General features: G+C 34.5%; 1 protein-coding gene across 1 annotated transcript; it reads right to left on the bottom strand.

Annotated features, from left to right (window-relative positions):
• Positions 1-3,084: 3,084 nt before the first annotated feature.
• Positions 3,085-10,643, bottom strand: plek (pleckstrin). The gene is made up of 9 exons (XM_015385796.1): positions 10,518-10,643; positions 8,224-8,379; positions 7,776-7,957; positions 6,136-6,227; positions 5,836-6,020; positions 4,384-4,488; positions 4,085-4,168; positions 3,932-4,001; positions 3,085-3,788 (listed from the first exon to the last, which is right to left on the bottom strand). The coding sequence occupies exons 1-9, from the start codon at positions 10,557-10,559 to the stop codon at positions 3,649-3,651; spliced, it is 1,056 nt and encodes a 351-aa protein (XP_015241282.1). The 5' UTR covers positions 10,560-10,643; the 3' UTR covers positions 3,085-3,648.
• Between the last annotated feature and the right edge of the window lie 5,062 nt (positions 10,644-15,705).

Genomic DNA, 15,705 nt, shown 5'->3' with positions numbered 1-15,705 from the left:
ACATGTGGCTTTTGGTCTGCCATACCTCTTCCTCTCAGAGTTTCCTCCAGTTTCTACAAGCCTTTTGATGGTTAAAAAAAAAAACGTTACTCGCTGACACGTAATATGAGAAGATGTACACTTCTTAGTAGATATCGTGTTACAATGGTAACACCATATCTTCTCTTCTCTGTTGTTTGTTGTCTTTTTGTTAACATTTTTGTAACATCTACTCTGTTGCTGTTTAATGCTGTCCATTTCCTTTTCAAGAGGGTATGAAACCACAATGTGTTAAACACCAGTTTCAGGAAGACAGAGGGGGCTTTACACAATCAAAAACGCTGAAACACGTGTAGGAAAAGCCCAAAATTCTACATCCTCTATTTTTACCCAGCTAATGTACGCTGATGTCCTCTTGTCCCCAGATAATAGAGCAATTACTTATTTTAATTAATGAGAAAGATTTCACATTCACCGTAACACCCCTTAACTTCACTGTCCATAGAGAAGCTCTCTATCCTGCACTGTCAAATTCAGAGCAGCTTGAGTTTTCTGTTGTGCTCCTCTTGGCTCCGCCTCATTACCACAGATTCAGTTGATATTTCTTTTTACATACACATGGAGGCAGTCTGGAACTGATAAGGCACGGACAGAAGCAGAGGATGTAGAATTTTTGCATTAGTTGCTCCCGTTTTAAAGGCTTGATTGACCTTCATTGCTGCAGAACAGCTTGAAAATAATAACCTGTTTTGAATTTCCAGTCTTGTGTTATTCTGAAATCGACATTGTCTTTCAGTTTTTGGTCATCATGCCCTTTTTTTTATCTAGTTCTAGTTCTGAGATGGTTCAGTGTACCCCAACCAGTTGTTTCAACCTGTGAGAAAAAAAACTCAATTTAATTTTTCGGCTTCTAGAATGATAAAACTCTATAGCAGGCCAAGTGACCATCCATACTCGGGTGACTACTTGTGCAACAACCATTTCGTACAGTAGGAGGCTCCCTCAAATAAAAGCCTTAGATATCGCATTTAATTGGTTGCATGCCGAAACCTTAGGAGCTTTTACTAGGAGATGTCCTGACTTTTTTATTGATAAAAGAAAGGCAAATGAAAAGGAGGAAGACACTAAAGTGAATGGAACATTTGTTTTAACACAGCTGAATCAAATATTTAGGAGAACCTTAATCTGGAGAAGCTACATTTAACAAAGGAGGTAATTAAGGCCTTTGCGTTGGACCAGAGAGATATCCAAAATACCTGCACGATACTGGCCCTCGAGGACTTGAGTTTGACATCCCTGCTCTAGCAGTTGGTGTATCTGTTAATTTGTAAGTTTTCTTGGGGCCTCCAATCTGGCAGAGGCCCCAAAGCAGTTTGCTTTTACTTAAGCCAATATATATATATATATATATATATATATATATATATATATATATATATATATATATATATATAAACTGTAAACAACACAACAATGAACTGATTTACTGCCCAATAATAAATAATTTTCAATGACTTAAATGTTTTCAAGGCAATTCAAAAAGTTTTTCTTTAATTTCTCTAAAATTTTTCCCTGTCAAATGAGAAACCTGAATAAAATATAATCTAAAAATGTCAAATGAATGGAATTTGAAAAATATCTTTGATTTGCTTTGCTTTATTCTTATCAGTTTTATACAGTAAACAAAAAACACCAATGAGCCATAAAGTATTACTAATAATGGCAGCCACTGAGATGTCTACAAAGTTACATTAGTTTTTCTTTTCTTTTTCTGTATTTGTAAATATTCCAAAAGTATAAAGAAAAACTCAATACCGGGATTCAAACAAAATAAAAAATCAAACATTTCTATTATTATTATGTCCTTCATCTCAGCAATCTTTTAAGCTGTGCATTTTATAAGCCTTTATTCATGAGTATTTTTTACACTGAACCGAAACTGCTGTATGAGAAAGTCAGTGGGTGTTAGGTGTTAGTGCATCTGGTTGCATCGAAGTGACAGCTTTATTCAAGTGATTTGAAATGCCTCCCTGAACCACAACGGTTTCACAACAGAAAATGTTATTGTGGTTAAAGTTAAAAAATGGGGTCCATTTCACAATGCAGATTTAACAAACTCAAATTCTCAAATTACTTATTTTAATTCCTTACTCAAATCCTTACTGTAAATTGATCTAGCCTTAGGATGGAAACTGAGTTTTCAGCTTCATAAAAGCTTCTGTGGGTTAATCAACTCTAAATAGGTCCACTCTGGGTGGAAAACATGCGTCAGCCATTGTCAGTGGAGCTTGACGAGTCACCGTGAAAACAAACCTAATGTGTCTAATAGACCCAGTGAATGTTTTTTTTTTTTTTTGTAGAAACAATACTACGACAAAAATATCCTGTCTAAATCATGAAATCAAACAGTGTGATTGGGTCTAAGGAGAGCGAAGACAAGGGAAACTCAGAGTTTACTAAAGAAAACCTGCCCCCAACCAGGTTTGCTCTGTTACCAATGTTACCAATGGTAACAGAAATAGAGGTTGAATAAACTCTCTTTTTGAAACAGAAAACTCAGATTCCCCCTGATTTCAGGGTTAGAAAACCTCTTTTCAATAAACTTGCTTTATGAAATGGACCCCAGCAAAACATATTAATAACTCTAACTGAAGTAGAGGTTACATTTATTTAACCAAAGCCTAGTTTTCTTTGCTCTATTTATAAAAGGATTTAGTGACTCACATGAAAAAAAGAACAACTGGATTGTAAACTAAGTACACCCCACTAAAAAGTCCATAACTGAGTTTAAAAACATCACCCTAGTTAAAAACACCCATGATGAGAAACTCTGCTCTTTGTTTCCTGTCATTGTTTAATTTTTAAATAAATAAAGTAATTTCCTCAAACCTAAAAGGATTGCCAATTGTTTTATAGTATTTTTTTTACATTCCACCCACTTGCCCTGCAAAGTAGAATTAGAATTACAAGTTAAATTCTGCAAATTATAAACTTTGCACTACCCTTAAAGGTCATCAGTCATGTTTTTTTGGGCAGTCATCCTAAAGCCTCGATGAGTACTTTTTGCAGCTGAAATACTGCCACATGTAGACAGTGACTTTTGGAACTTTGCAGACAGAATGCAATGCATACTTTATTCACACTCAGGAGCTGAGAATTTGCATGATACCAGAAACCTTTGTAAGAAAAAATATATGTGAAAGAATTACAAGCTTAAAAAACAGTTTGCTCGTCTTACAAAGCACCATTATCCTTGTCATTGCATGCAAAATTCTGTCATGCAGCAACTATTGTATGTGTGAGACTGGCTTTGAAAACAGTTACCTTCCTGTTTTTCAAACCAACTTATTTCAATATATGCATTTATTGAAAGAAAGAACAACAATATACCCTTCAATAAAAATGGAAGCATCCTTGTTATTGTAAAGTATGCAGCCACACATACAGATCCTTTCAGTGTATTAATCCAATATTAATATATTTACAAAAAATGTTGCTCTTAAATAAACTGTGATTAGTATAGCATTGAATGTATTAACATATGTGAGTATAAAAATGAAATATTGAAGTTGTTCCACAATAAAAGACAACACCAGAAAAGTTTGATAGTATATCAAGTTCAACACAGCAGTGGCTGACAGATACTCCCTTGTTGATCCACCACTTTTGTTACTTTCCACTTTTTGACACCACCTGTACTGCTTTGATCCATTCCTTTCTCTCTTCAGCTGTTGCAGCTTGCAGGAAATAGTGAGTCTCATCTGAGGTGATGATCTCAAAAAGGTTGCCATCAATGTCATACTTTTTGGCTGAAACAGAAATTAAATAAACAAAGAGGAGTTTGATGTGCTTATTGTAGAAGAAACTATATTGATAGTACATCAGAGTTAAATTTTTTGTCTCATTGGGGAAGAGATATGAGCATCATATCTGAAAAAAAAACATCGCTCACCATCAGGCACATACTCAACAGCTGTAACCACAGCACCTCTGAGATGTATTGAGCCCAGGGGGTCATCTCCCTGACAGTTAGAAAGATTAAAAGGGTTACATATTTGATCAAAAGTGTAAGTTCATACAGCATTGGTGAAATCAGTATATTTACCTTTGAAGGATCATAATAGTGCATATAAGCAGGGTCATCTCGAAGTATAAACTTTCGTACCTTCCAGTTTTTTCTTCTGTGTCCCTGTGAGAAAATAACTTTTCATCAGGTATAATAACGCTCATTACAAATTACATCTAAGCTTATAGCTCTGATAATCTGAATGCTAAACTACAGTATGTTTCTTTTTCAATAACTGCTGTTTTTTTTTTTTTTCCCATGTTTGCAATGTTCATGAAAATTGTTTGCTAGTGAGAGAATGTTAAACATTGGCTATAAGGTTTGCTTTTATGGTTTACCTGTTTGAGCAAGCAGCCTTGTTTTACAATATTTCCCCTGAATTCTTCCTTCAGAAGAACATCTTCATCGCTGGAGTAGCCCTCACAAAAGAATCCACTATCGGCCTGAAAGCACAAAGATGCACATAAATATGATCAACAATAGCGGTGGTCCTTGGCAAAACCGATTATATCCCTTTAATCATTTCACATTTTGGAAAGTCATAGCAAAAAATGTAAATAGGTCTTATCGGGGCTCAGTGTGTAAGACTGATTGTTAATCAGTAAAATTGCAAGGTATAGAAAGTCTGACATCATCAGTTTTCAAGTCTAACCTCTACAGTAACTGACTTTATTTTAAGGGTTATTTTTCAGTAAAGTTCACCTCAGTTTCAGCTCTTTATCATGTAGAACACTTTGCATTGTCTTTGTACTAAATTCTGCTATACAATTACATTTGCCTTGCCTTGCCTTTATCAGTCTCTAAATTTTATTATCAGGGTTGTCCTTTAAATGGTTAATTCCATCCTCCCATCGTCTTTGACCAGTTTCCCCTGCCCACGCTTATAAAGCACAACCATATAGGATGATGCATTACCTTTTATGGTGTTGTGTTAGTATGATGAGTAGCGACAGTACAGATCTGTATAAAAACATTATTCTGCCTGGTGAAAATGTTATCATTTGACTAAAGCAGCTACTTTAATAGAGTATATTTGCTGTTTCCTCTACATGACATTTGACGTTCTTTCCATAGTTATATTACTGTCACCCTTGCAAAAAAAGCCATATTTGCCCTGTCGTCAGGTTCTTCCACCTAAGTTTTCCACTCTCTAGAGTAACCAATGCCTCTTGGCTTCTCTGAATATTGCTGTCTTTGCCTGGCCATCACTTTAGGTGGGTGGTCAGTTCTTGGTGGCTCGTGGTGTCATATTCCTTCCATTATCAGAAGATAAATTGAGCATTGGACCATGCATAAGGTGTTAAAAGCTTCGACATTTAAGACATAGTGTTGCGTTAAACATCTCCTTTGAACAACTTTCCTGAGAATTTTGTGTTTGTTAGTCTTTGTGTTTCTGTTTGTTCAGTATTTTTCACTAATAAACCTACAAGGCAGCCACAGGACAGCTATATTTATGCTAAGATTAAAATAAAAACACAGCTGAACTCTTTTTGCTAATTGTGGGAACATCTAAAGACAGCTGTTTGCTCTTGAGTTTATTTTATTTGCTTTTAAACTAAGAGGTGCTAAATATAAACACCTTTGTTTTTATAAGATATAATAATATATTATGATATTTTTGGCAAGGTAATTTAGAAAACAATTTTATTCATCTTGTGTATACCCTGTTTTGAGCTTATCAATCAAGAATTGCACATAATACCATACTCTACAATGGGTGAATACTTTTCAACCAATTTTGTTTAAAGAAAGAAACATTTCTCCTGGGTACATTTTTAAGCTGAACTCACAAAGTAGTACAGAGCTTTTGTCTGATCTAAGAAGGTTGTTTGCTCTCCACCCTCTGCTCCCTCTTTTGACAGGTCATCCGCAGGCTGAAGAAAGCCTTCATTTAGAAGCCCCGCTGCTAACATGAGTGCTTCAGAGCTATTTCTCGCCTTCCCTTTCGAAATCAGCCACTCTACCACTGTCGCACCTGTGCAAAAAATGCAGAAGTGGTGGAAAAAGATTAAGCACATTTGAAGGTTAAGAACAGAAAGAAACCTTACTCCACACCTGTAGTAACTTCCATAAATCTTAGACTGCAATACCCGTGAAGCAGTGGTTGAAAATCCGATTATCTTGTTCGAGTTTTAGTTCCTTCACTCCCTCGTCCTGGTCTTTCATCAGCATGTACAGCTCACTGAGAAAAAACAATGTAACCACAATTCAAATTTCTTGTTCTTCTGTCTCTAACCAAAAGCAATTCACAGCTCACCAAACCTTGAATTTAAATATCCATAATCTAAAAGTATTAAGCATTAACTAATTAAGCAGTCTCACTAAACCAGTGAGGCTGCAAACATTTTGCATGCATGATATTTATAGAGATCAAATGAGGTTCTAACACTGCCTTGAAAAGGTGTTAATATCCCATTAATTTTTATAACACCTTTTGTTATGCTCAGTTACATACTTAAATTCATTACTTGTAGATATTTTTATAGTAAACCAACACAAATCAGTGCACAAAGAAAATAAATTATATATATATATATATATATATATATATATATATATATATAAGGTAATTTAGAAAACAATTTTATTCATCTTGTGTATACCCTGTTTTGAGCTATATATATATATATATATATATTTTTTTATTTTTTTTTTTACAAATAAAACTCTGAAAAGTGTGGGATACTGTATATATTTTACTAGCACTACCTTGGGAAATACCTTGTATTACCACAGCATTGCAAATATTTTCAAATATGTCTAGAAACAGACAAAATTGGCTTAGAATAGCTCAAGCTCACTTATATAGGGTGGAAGGTGTTGGGGCCTATGCTGTGGGATAAGCCATAGCACTGAGACCCCTACCATATTCTAATGGATTTTTTTCCCTTTCTATAAGGTGAACTTTCTTTCAACTCTCAATACTGTAGCTCTTCAGTCTATAATAGATTCTCTTCCAGGATTACCCTAAGTGGAGAGAAATGAAAGTAACCTTCTGGTCAAGTTTCATTTCACCTCTCATACAAGAGGCAATCTCAGTTTTGAACATGGGTCTGGGTATCCGGCTTTAACTTGTAGGCAGAACCACAAAGCCTGTTGGCGTCACAGCCCTACAGTTCAGTCGGTTTAATGTTAGACTTTTATTGCTTTAGGGTTTAAACGTGTTATAAAAGGATGCCACCGTATTAGTTCTTTAGCCACTTTGTCTTAAAGAGTGAAAAGCTCTGATACAAATATCCAAACTGGATGGTATGTCATGTTTCAAATTAAGGTTGGTGTGTTCAGGGGGATGGAAAATACCATTTTAAGGTTTTCTGTGTCCTCTGCATGACCTGTGACAAACTACCCAGATGGACATTTTACAAACTTTCTTTTAAGAAAGGGGTTCTTTCTGGCAGATTTGTGGATTGACATCTAAAAGCTGTCCTTTTAACAGATTATCCGACCCAAGTCATTTATCTACAGTACAGACCTTCTTCGGGAATACAGTGAGGCCCTTTGCTTCTTGTGAGTAAATTAGGCAAATGCATGGAATACTTATCAGAGTTGTATTTGACTTTGATAAATACCCTTGTGCACTTTTACTTTCACTCCTATTAATGCTCGTTTTTGTTTTAGATTACCGTATATAATTCCAAACAAAATCATTAAAATTTGTGATTAGAACATATAAATTTTTTCTGTAAATGTTTTGATTGATACAAAATAATATGAGATCAATTTTACTTACGCAAGGTTGACTTTGTCTGGTAGGCGAATGGAACGCCTGGTAGACTTCCTGGCAAACTTTTTGCCATCTTTCAAACAGGTTATGGATCTCTTGATGTCTTTGACCCAAAGTTCTCTCTCCTCCACATGTGAAGCTTGAAAGAAGTGATCTTGTTTCTTCTCTGTAGTAATCTTGAAAACCAGCTAAATCATGCAAGTTGAGTTAGTGTTATTTTCATGTTTTAGGGTTCTTTTAATGAATAGAGGAAATCAACTAAACTACTTTTCTCTTTGTAACCAAATCTTTACATTTTCAGTTTTTATTTTCTAAGCTGTTAAACTGTGATATTAATAATAATATTATTATCATTAATAATAATAATAATTATTATTATTATTATTATTACTGGAACTGTATCTATCCTACAGTGCTTATAGAAATGCTGATGGTTGCAAATAACATTTTTTACCATTCTCTTGTTAAAATCCTGACAGGGGCTGACGAGTGTTGCTCCTTTCAGTGGGATCATCCCTTTCGGTGAACGATCTGTTTTCTTTTTATAGTAATCCAAACCATCTTCTGACAGCACCACCCACACTGCACTCCAGGAGTTCAGCACTGTACCCTGAGGATCATTAATACAAAAGACAGTTTTGAGCAAAAGTACAAAAGCTCTAACTCTGTATGTACTGTTGTAGTGCATTGTATGTCAAATAAATGTCTTAATGTCTATTTTAGGATAACTTTTTGTCACTCTGGATCTTGCTTGCAATTCTTCAGATCAATTCACAAAGGTTTGTGTATCATACTTTTTGCAACAATTATTTACTATTGCAATTGAGTGCAAAAACGTAACTGACATTGCAAAGCTAACATAAAACTAACATTCAAGACAAACCTTTCAAGACTTTTCATAGGATACAACAAGGATTTCTTTGAATAAACGGCTTAATTAACCTCTAAAGACAAGGGAGATTTATCTGTACAGCATGCTCAGTTACAAGAAAAAAGTTGAGGTCAAACAAAATGCTTCTGAACATTTATTTAGTTATTTTGTTTCATTTTAGCTTCTTTTTTTTGTCTTTGTTTTGTTTTTTGGAGGCTTCAAAGGTATTCAGGTCCAGAAAACAGAATTAAAAATGTCTTTGTTAAAAAAGAGGTCATATATGCTGTAGATTCAGGAGAAAGGAGAAAATATTTAGCAGCTCTTCTTTATTACAGCTTGGATTCTTCTCTTTTCCCTTTACACATATAGCACAAATGTAAATGTTAGATTATGTCTGACAGATTCTATTGTTTTCTTCCAAGACAGTACAATGTTTAAAGATATCCGATACAAGTTTTCATCTAAAAAAAAGAAGTTGGCTGGAAGCAAACCTAAAATGTATTTGTAAAAGTGTAATTTGTGAGTGTTGTATTATTGATGTATCTGTTGTGTTATTCATTTTTTGAAAAAGTCCTAGTAGAAACAGAAAAAACCCCAGAGAAAATAAGTGTATTTTTACATCTTTGTCATAGCTGTAGCTCCATAAGTGTAGTTGTGAATAAGATGTGATTGCTAGTTGAAGGTCGAAGACAGAACTTACATACATTTTTCCAGCAAAGCTTCTCAGCATAATTACACAGTGATACTAATTTATGAATACATGGTGATTCAGTTATTCAGCACTGCTGCCTTGCAACAAGAAGCTTTAAGGTTCAAACTCTAGATAAGAGCTTGTGTGAATGTAGTTTTTTGCAGTTTTTTGGTATTCTCATGGACTCCAAAGACATGCATGCTAGGTTAGACCGCTATAAATTTGAAACAAGGTTGGAGTCCATGGTTCTCTGCCCAAGTGTTGCCCTGGGATGGAGTGTAAATCTGGGACCTACCTCTCAACTGCTGGAGATATGCATCAGCTCAACACATATCACATTGAGTAAGTAGATATAGAGGATAGATGGAATAATGTTACTTTTTGTGGTGTCTGAGAAAAGTTAGAGCATTTTACTTGTTTGAGAAACGTGTAATAACCTTAACATATCGCTGTGTTTAAAACCTGTATGAAAACTGTTCTGCATGACTTTTCTAATGGAGGGTAAAAAAAAATATCCTATTAAAGTTTGTCTAATCCACCTGTTTTTTTATTTTGAAAAGAAACAGAACTTAATTCATTTAATTGTAGGAGAGAACCGAAATAGAAAAAAATATTATAATATCTAAATCATCTAAGCTTTAAATAACATCCAAATGAGGTGCAACAAATGAAAGAAAGATATGCCAAAGCAAACATTTAACTTTCTACTCTAAGTAAGAACTGGGTTTCTGTTTCACCTTCAGAACAGAAGTGCATATTTCTGTGTTGCGCTGCAACTCCGTAACATCTGTTCCTCTATTGAAATGTTTTCCTAACTTAGTGAAGTTAGAACATTTAGTATGTCCAGTGTTATAAAATACTTATCTTCAAATGTCTATATTCTTGGTATAGCAGTTTTTTTTGTTTTTTTTTTTGCTTTTTTTTCAGAACAACAGTTGTAATATCTAAATGTGAAACTATATTGTAGTGTGTTAGGCTTAAGGCCATGACTCTCTAAAACAACAAAACCCATTAGCCGTGTAGCTTCAAGGGTAAATATTACATTTCATGAGGCAAAATTGGATGTTTCTAAAAAGTGTCATCAGTACAGTACTGTCAGGTGAAGAATAAATATTTTAAAACCTTGATGTTGCCTGAGTAGAACAACAAATTAGGAAGGAAAGTGTATTCTTACTGCTATTCTTACCTTTTTAACAAGATATCCTTCTCTGATCTCTTGTGGCTCCATTATTGGGCTCTCCGCTGCTCTGTTCTGTAGCTCCTCACTTTTTTTTGGTGACTGTCAAAAGCGTTTGACATCAATTTAACCAACTCACTCCCCACACTCCTCCCCCTCTCTTTCTCTTTTTTGCCCTGTCTCTGTGGGCGTACGTGTGTGTGCTCATTGTTGCATGTTAGTGAAAATGTATTTTCCGTATTTAACCAGTGATGTGAGCACTTAAGTGTGAAGTTAAGACCGTTTTACATCACCATCCTTTTTTACTAGGGGTTAGGTTTAAGGTTAGGTTGTTGTTATTTTTAGGCATGTACCTGTAATGCTCAGGTTTAGGGTTATTGTCAGGGTTAAGACGTAGAAAAGGTTTAAAATACACAGAAGTTAATACAAGGTCCTCAGTAAGTCTGTAAAACAAACATGTTTGTGTCTGGGTGTGTTTCTGCATAAAACACCAAGACTGAAACACAGAAACGGGAAATGTGAACGTTGGGTGTGATAATGGTGATTGGTCAGCCAGCTTCCTGTTGTCTAATATGCTATTTATAGCTGGAGATTGCTGGGTGTCTGTGAGTTTTTTTCTGTTTAAATTTAAATATGTAGCTCAAACTTTCAGCAGTATTTTATTATTATTATTATTATTATTATTTTTGTTACAGCAGTCAGAGTAAAACTAGAAAAAATGTCCCAAAATGAAAAAAATGCATTCATCTAATATCTGCCACTGCAGCCACATTCCTATCTTAATTAATTGTATAGGACTTTAATAACACCTTTAAGATCACATTTCTTTATTGTCTTAGTTCTCTCTTTATTCAGTTTTTAGGTATTATATAGACAGTACAGTGTCAAAGTGTCCTTCCTCTTTGTTTATTCACATTATAAATTAAATTCAGAGGAATCAAAGGCATAGCAAATATATTTCTGAGCTAGTCAGCATCACACTTTAAGAATAAAAAGAAATGAATAACTTTAAAAAGCAAAATTAAAATCTGAAAGAGTGTGACTGTTTAAATTTAGCTACATGTGGGTGCACCCCCAACAGCTGCCCTGAGTCAGACGCTGTATTTCTGGAAGTTCCTCTTTTCTAATTGTGTTGCCATTGCAGTTAAACGCTGTACTAAGTGGAGCATCATATTTGTGGAATATATTTATCATGAGGAAGCAGTTGCTGTCCAAAGCTTCCTTTTACAGCATGCAGGAAAGCTGTCATAAGTCTGATGTATGTTGCCGTTATCATGGTCAGCAACTGGTTCATTTAAGGACTCAAACGTCCGGTAATGATAAATAAAGAAGGATTTCTTTATTCCAAAATGTGTAATACCTTACTGCTTCTTTTTGGGCCTCAATTTAGAATAATTTTACTTTTGGGTGTTGCTATTATACCTGTAGAGGGCACTGTTAGTGCATTCAAATCAAATTAAACTGGTTATCAGAGATATACTCTATGTGTGTCTAAGTGTAAAACAGCAGGTTTATTAATTTATTTAAAAATATAAATCTTATAGAGATTTATAGAGCTCTACATTAAACTAAATATTTTTGTTGATTCAGATGATTATCACTTACATTGAAACTAAGCCACAAAAAGGCATACTGATAATGAAGTCAACTCTTACATATCAAAGGCAAGTAAAAGGGCATCAAAATGTATGGTAGCAAAAGGTGAACAAAGAACTGGTTCAATTAGCTTTGAAATGATGATCTTAAAGGAACGATAAACATCCTGGAGAGACACTGTTTGATTGTGGAATGTATCTAAAGAGAAATCCATCAAACTTTTGTCATTTTTACACTCTTTGCTTTTTTTTTATTTCATTAATAAACCTTAGAGTAGATCAGTATTTCTTTAAGTTTCTTCATATGGAGTTTTTTTTTTTTTTGCTCAGGTTTAATTCAAGAGAGGGAAAACCTAAAAACAATTGACAACTGGCCGTCTCGGTTTGAGACAGTAAAAGGTGAAACACACACAAGCAAGATAAAAAAAAAAAAGATGTAATACTTCTTCTAAGTCCATCACAACCTCAGGATAGTTAGATGGGGAGGAGCCAGTACCACTAGAAGGGGAAACATAAGGTACTGTAAGTATGATGAAACTGAGGAAACAAAGCTACTGCTGCCTTGAAATAGTTCTATTATTTCCGCCTCGCTCCAGCAAAATTACATTTTTCGGTCATTTTGCAACTCCAAGTAGAATGTAAAACAATACATACATATATATATATATATATATATATATATATATATATATATATATATATATATATATATATATATATGGATGTTGGTGGATCACAGCTGTGGCACATAAGTGTAACAAAAGTTTATGTTAAAAACAGAGCTATTTTTTGTCAAAAAAATATAAAAAATATGACATTTCAGCGATATTTAAATACGATTATATTTTGTATCTTTATATATCAAGTAAAAGCCTTACCAAAGTGTTCATACCCACTGAACTTTTTTCATAATTGACATGTTAGAAACCGAATGTTCAAGTATGTTGTTTTTTGTTTTGTTTTTTACATGACATGCTGGCAATTTGAATTAAGTTTATTTATATAATGCCATTTCAGAACCCATGTTACTCAAGCCGATTTACAAAGAATATTCAACCAGATAATACAGCCAGATTGAATTAAAAAAAATTATCTGAGGAAAAGCTGCTGAATGCATTGAATTATTGACTTGACAGCAATCCCTCTCAAACTCCAAAAGAAACCTTCAGCAGAACCGGGCTCACTATGAGCGTCCATCTGTTGTGGCCGACTGGGGTTTAAGGAGACAGAAGTGGACAAAGAAAAGGAAGAGCTACAAAAGGTAACTGTGGTCTTGTTCAGGAAAGACACAGCCAGGCTGAAGAGTTCTGAGCCATTTTATCCATGTAAGAGGGTGAAGAGAGTACATACTGTTAGTCAGAGTAAGAGAAACAGGACTACACTGAAAAACAGGCCAAACTCTAACAATTATACATAATGGTGTTGACGGCAGCAGAGCAGCTGATATTGCTCTCCAGGATGGAGTCACAACCAAAAAGGAATAGACCAGATGAAGCTATTATGATGAGAAAAAGCAGAGAGAGCAAATCATTAGAGGTCATAGTACTAAATAGTACTACATAATGGGAAAAATAGATAGTATGAAGCAGATGATGTAGAGAGAGGCCTGATCACTAAAGAATCTGCCACTAGGAACAACAAGCAAACCTGTAGATTGAGAGTGAAGTGTTCTGTTAGGAACAATCAGATCCCTGATATAAGACAAGAGTTTGGCCATTTAGGGTTTTAAATGTAAAAAAAATAGGGTTTTATGATAATGAAAACTTTGCCTTTTCTTATTAAAAAAAGAACTAACTGCCAAATTAACTCTTGCCAAAAAAGGTATAGAGAGCATGCATAAACATCAGTGTTCTTCAACAATCATTGCATATTCTTGACAGGACTATTTTTAAATAAAAAGAATTTGTTTTGGCTCTTTTTATATGTTTAGGTCGATAATTATGCTAGAACATAGTCATACGTTTTTTTTCCATATTCTTAAAGTTTTTGTTTGTTTTTTGTTTTTCATTACTCCTCCACATTCAGCTCCATCATCTCTAAACAGCTTTCACAAACCTGCTAAAACATCTTAACTTTTAATCATTTAATCATTTAATCAAAACCAGAAAGACCTTATTTTCTTGTAGTGCTTTTACACATGCAGGTCATTTGTTTTGGTAATGAGGTGCAACACATAGACTAATAGATATTCTGAAAACAAAAATAAATAAGGGAGTTTAGGGAATTGAAATAAACAAATGCACTATTTATGTAGTTATTAAACTACAAGAACTAAATCTTGAATGAAACATTTCTGAAAATGTCAGTGTTGCCATTGTTGAATCATAATGACTAGATCCACATATTTCCTTTTGTGGCTTTGGTAGGTAAACAGAATCTTTTTCAATGGTTTGCTTTGAACAGCTGATTTCTTCCAGTCAATTCTCATAAAGACCAAATGTGCAAAGGTGGCAATAAGAAGTTATGACATCTGATTTCCTTACCTTAGCCATATATCTTTTTAGCTCCTTGAAGATTTGATTTTCATATGATTGATGGAACAGAGCTCTGTGAGATGTCCAAACCTTGCACTATTATTCTATTGCTATACTTCCATTAAAACCTCTCCCCACCTTTTTCCCTGTTTACTGTGTTCCTTTTCTTTATATGCTCTTTGTTCTCTTATGTTCTTGAACAAATCGTAGGAATTTACAAAACTGAGAAACAGCTTTTGAAGAGGAATTTGGACTCGATTTGATAATTAAGTTAATCCTGACATATTTGATTGCACTGGATTTTATTAAGAGGAACCAGAGTAATGAAGCCAGAATGATTTTATCATTTCTAACAGAAATGATAAAATCATAAAATATAATTTTACTGCCACTTTAGTTATGCATTGTGTTGATCTACTACACATTGAGAAAAAAAGGTAAGACAGCTGTAGTGGTAATTATATCATTGGGGGATCTGTATATTTATAATTGCATGGACTATAATTATCTCCATTCACTAGTTTTTTTCAAACAAGGAGGGATGGCTTTTCTATTAAATAGCTATTTTACAATGTCTTTTTTTATTTACGTCATACACAGTCCTAAACATATGTGTTATCTTTCTATCAGCTTGCCCAGCTGTCCCCATAGCTCTTGCTTTGCAGCCCAGGGATTGAGACATCTTCATCTCGGTCCTTTGTATCTCACAGGCACTATCAATTATTCGGCTAAAGAGTGCACTGAGCTGAAAATGGGAGGGATGGGTGTGGTGGTGCCAGTTGATGGCTTTTCCCAAGGACACTCAATCTCTCTCCACCTCCCTCACTTCACACTGTGCACCTACACTTCCTAACATGACCTTCTGAAATGCTGTTTATCATTTCCATGTTGACAACAGGAGCGTGCAAGCACAAGGCTTTTAGCCCCTTTAATAAAGGAGAAGCAATCACTACAAGCGTCTGATGTTGTTAATAAGCAAACATTTCCAGAAGTGTTTATTGGGGAAATGGCTATCAGTGGCATCCACAGTTAATCTTTGAAAAAGAAAGAAAGAAAGAAAGAAAGAAAGAAAGAAAGAAAGAAAGAAAGAAAGAAAGAAAGAAAGAAAGAAAGAAAGAAAGAAAGAAA

The sequence above is a fragment of the Cyprinodon variegatus genome, unplaced genomic scaffold (genome assembly GCF_000732505.1).
Source record: "Cyprinodon variegatus isolate N-32 unplaced genomic scaffold, C_variegatus-1.0 Scaffold1, whole genome shotgun sequence".
In the NCBI taxonomy this organism is placed as follows: Eukaryota; Metazoa; Chordata; class Actinopteri; order Cyprinodontiformes; family Cyprinodontidae; genus Cyprinodon; species Cyprinodon variegatus.
Note: the sequence above shows the minus strand (reverse complement) of the source record. Positions and strands in the feature narration are given on the sequence as shown.

What these genes read in the sequence shown, in the direction of transcription:
- plek (XM_015385796.1), bottom strand. Translation starts at nt 10,559, where the DNA reads ATGGAGCCACAAGAGATCAGAGAAGGATATCTTGTTAAAAAG. An exon ending in TTTCAACCACTGCTTCACGG is followed by an intron (nt 6,021 to 6,135) that starts GTATTGCAGTCT and finishes TTTTTTGCACAG; the next exon opens with GTGCGACAGTGGTAGAGTGG. An exon ending in CAAAAGCTCTGTACTACTTT is followed by an intron (nt 4,489 to 5,835) that starts GTGAGTTCAGCT and finishes TTGTGCTTTCAG; the next exon opens with GCCGATAGTGGATTCTTTTG.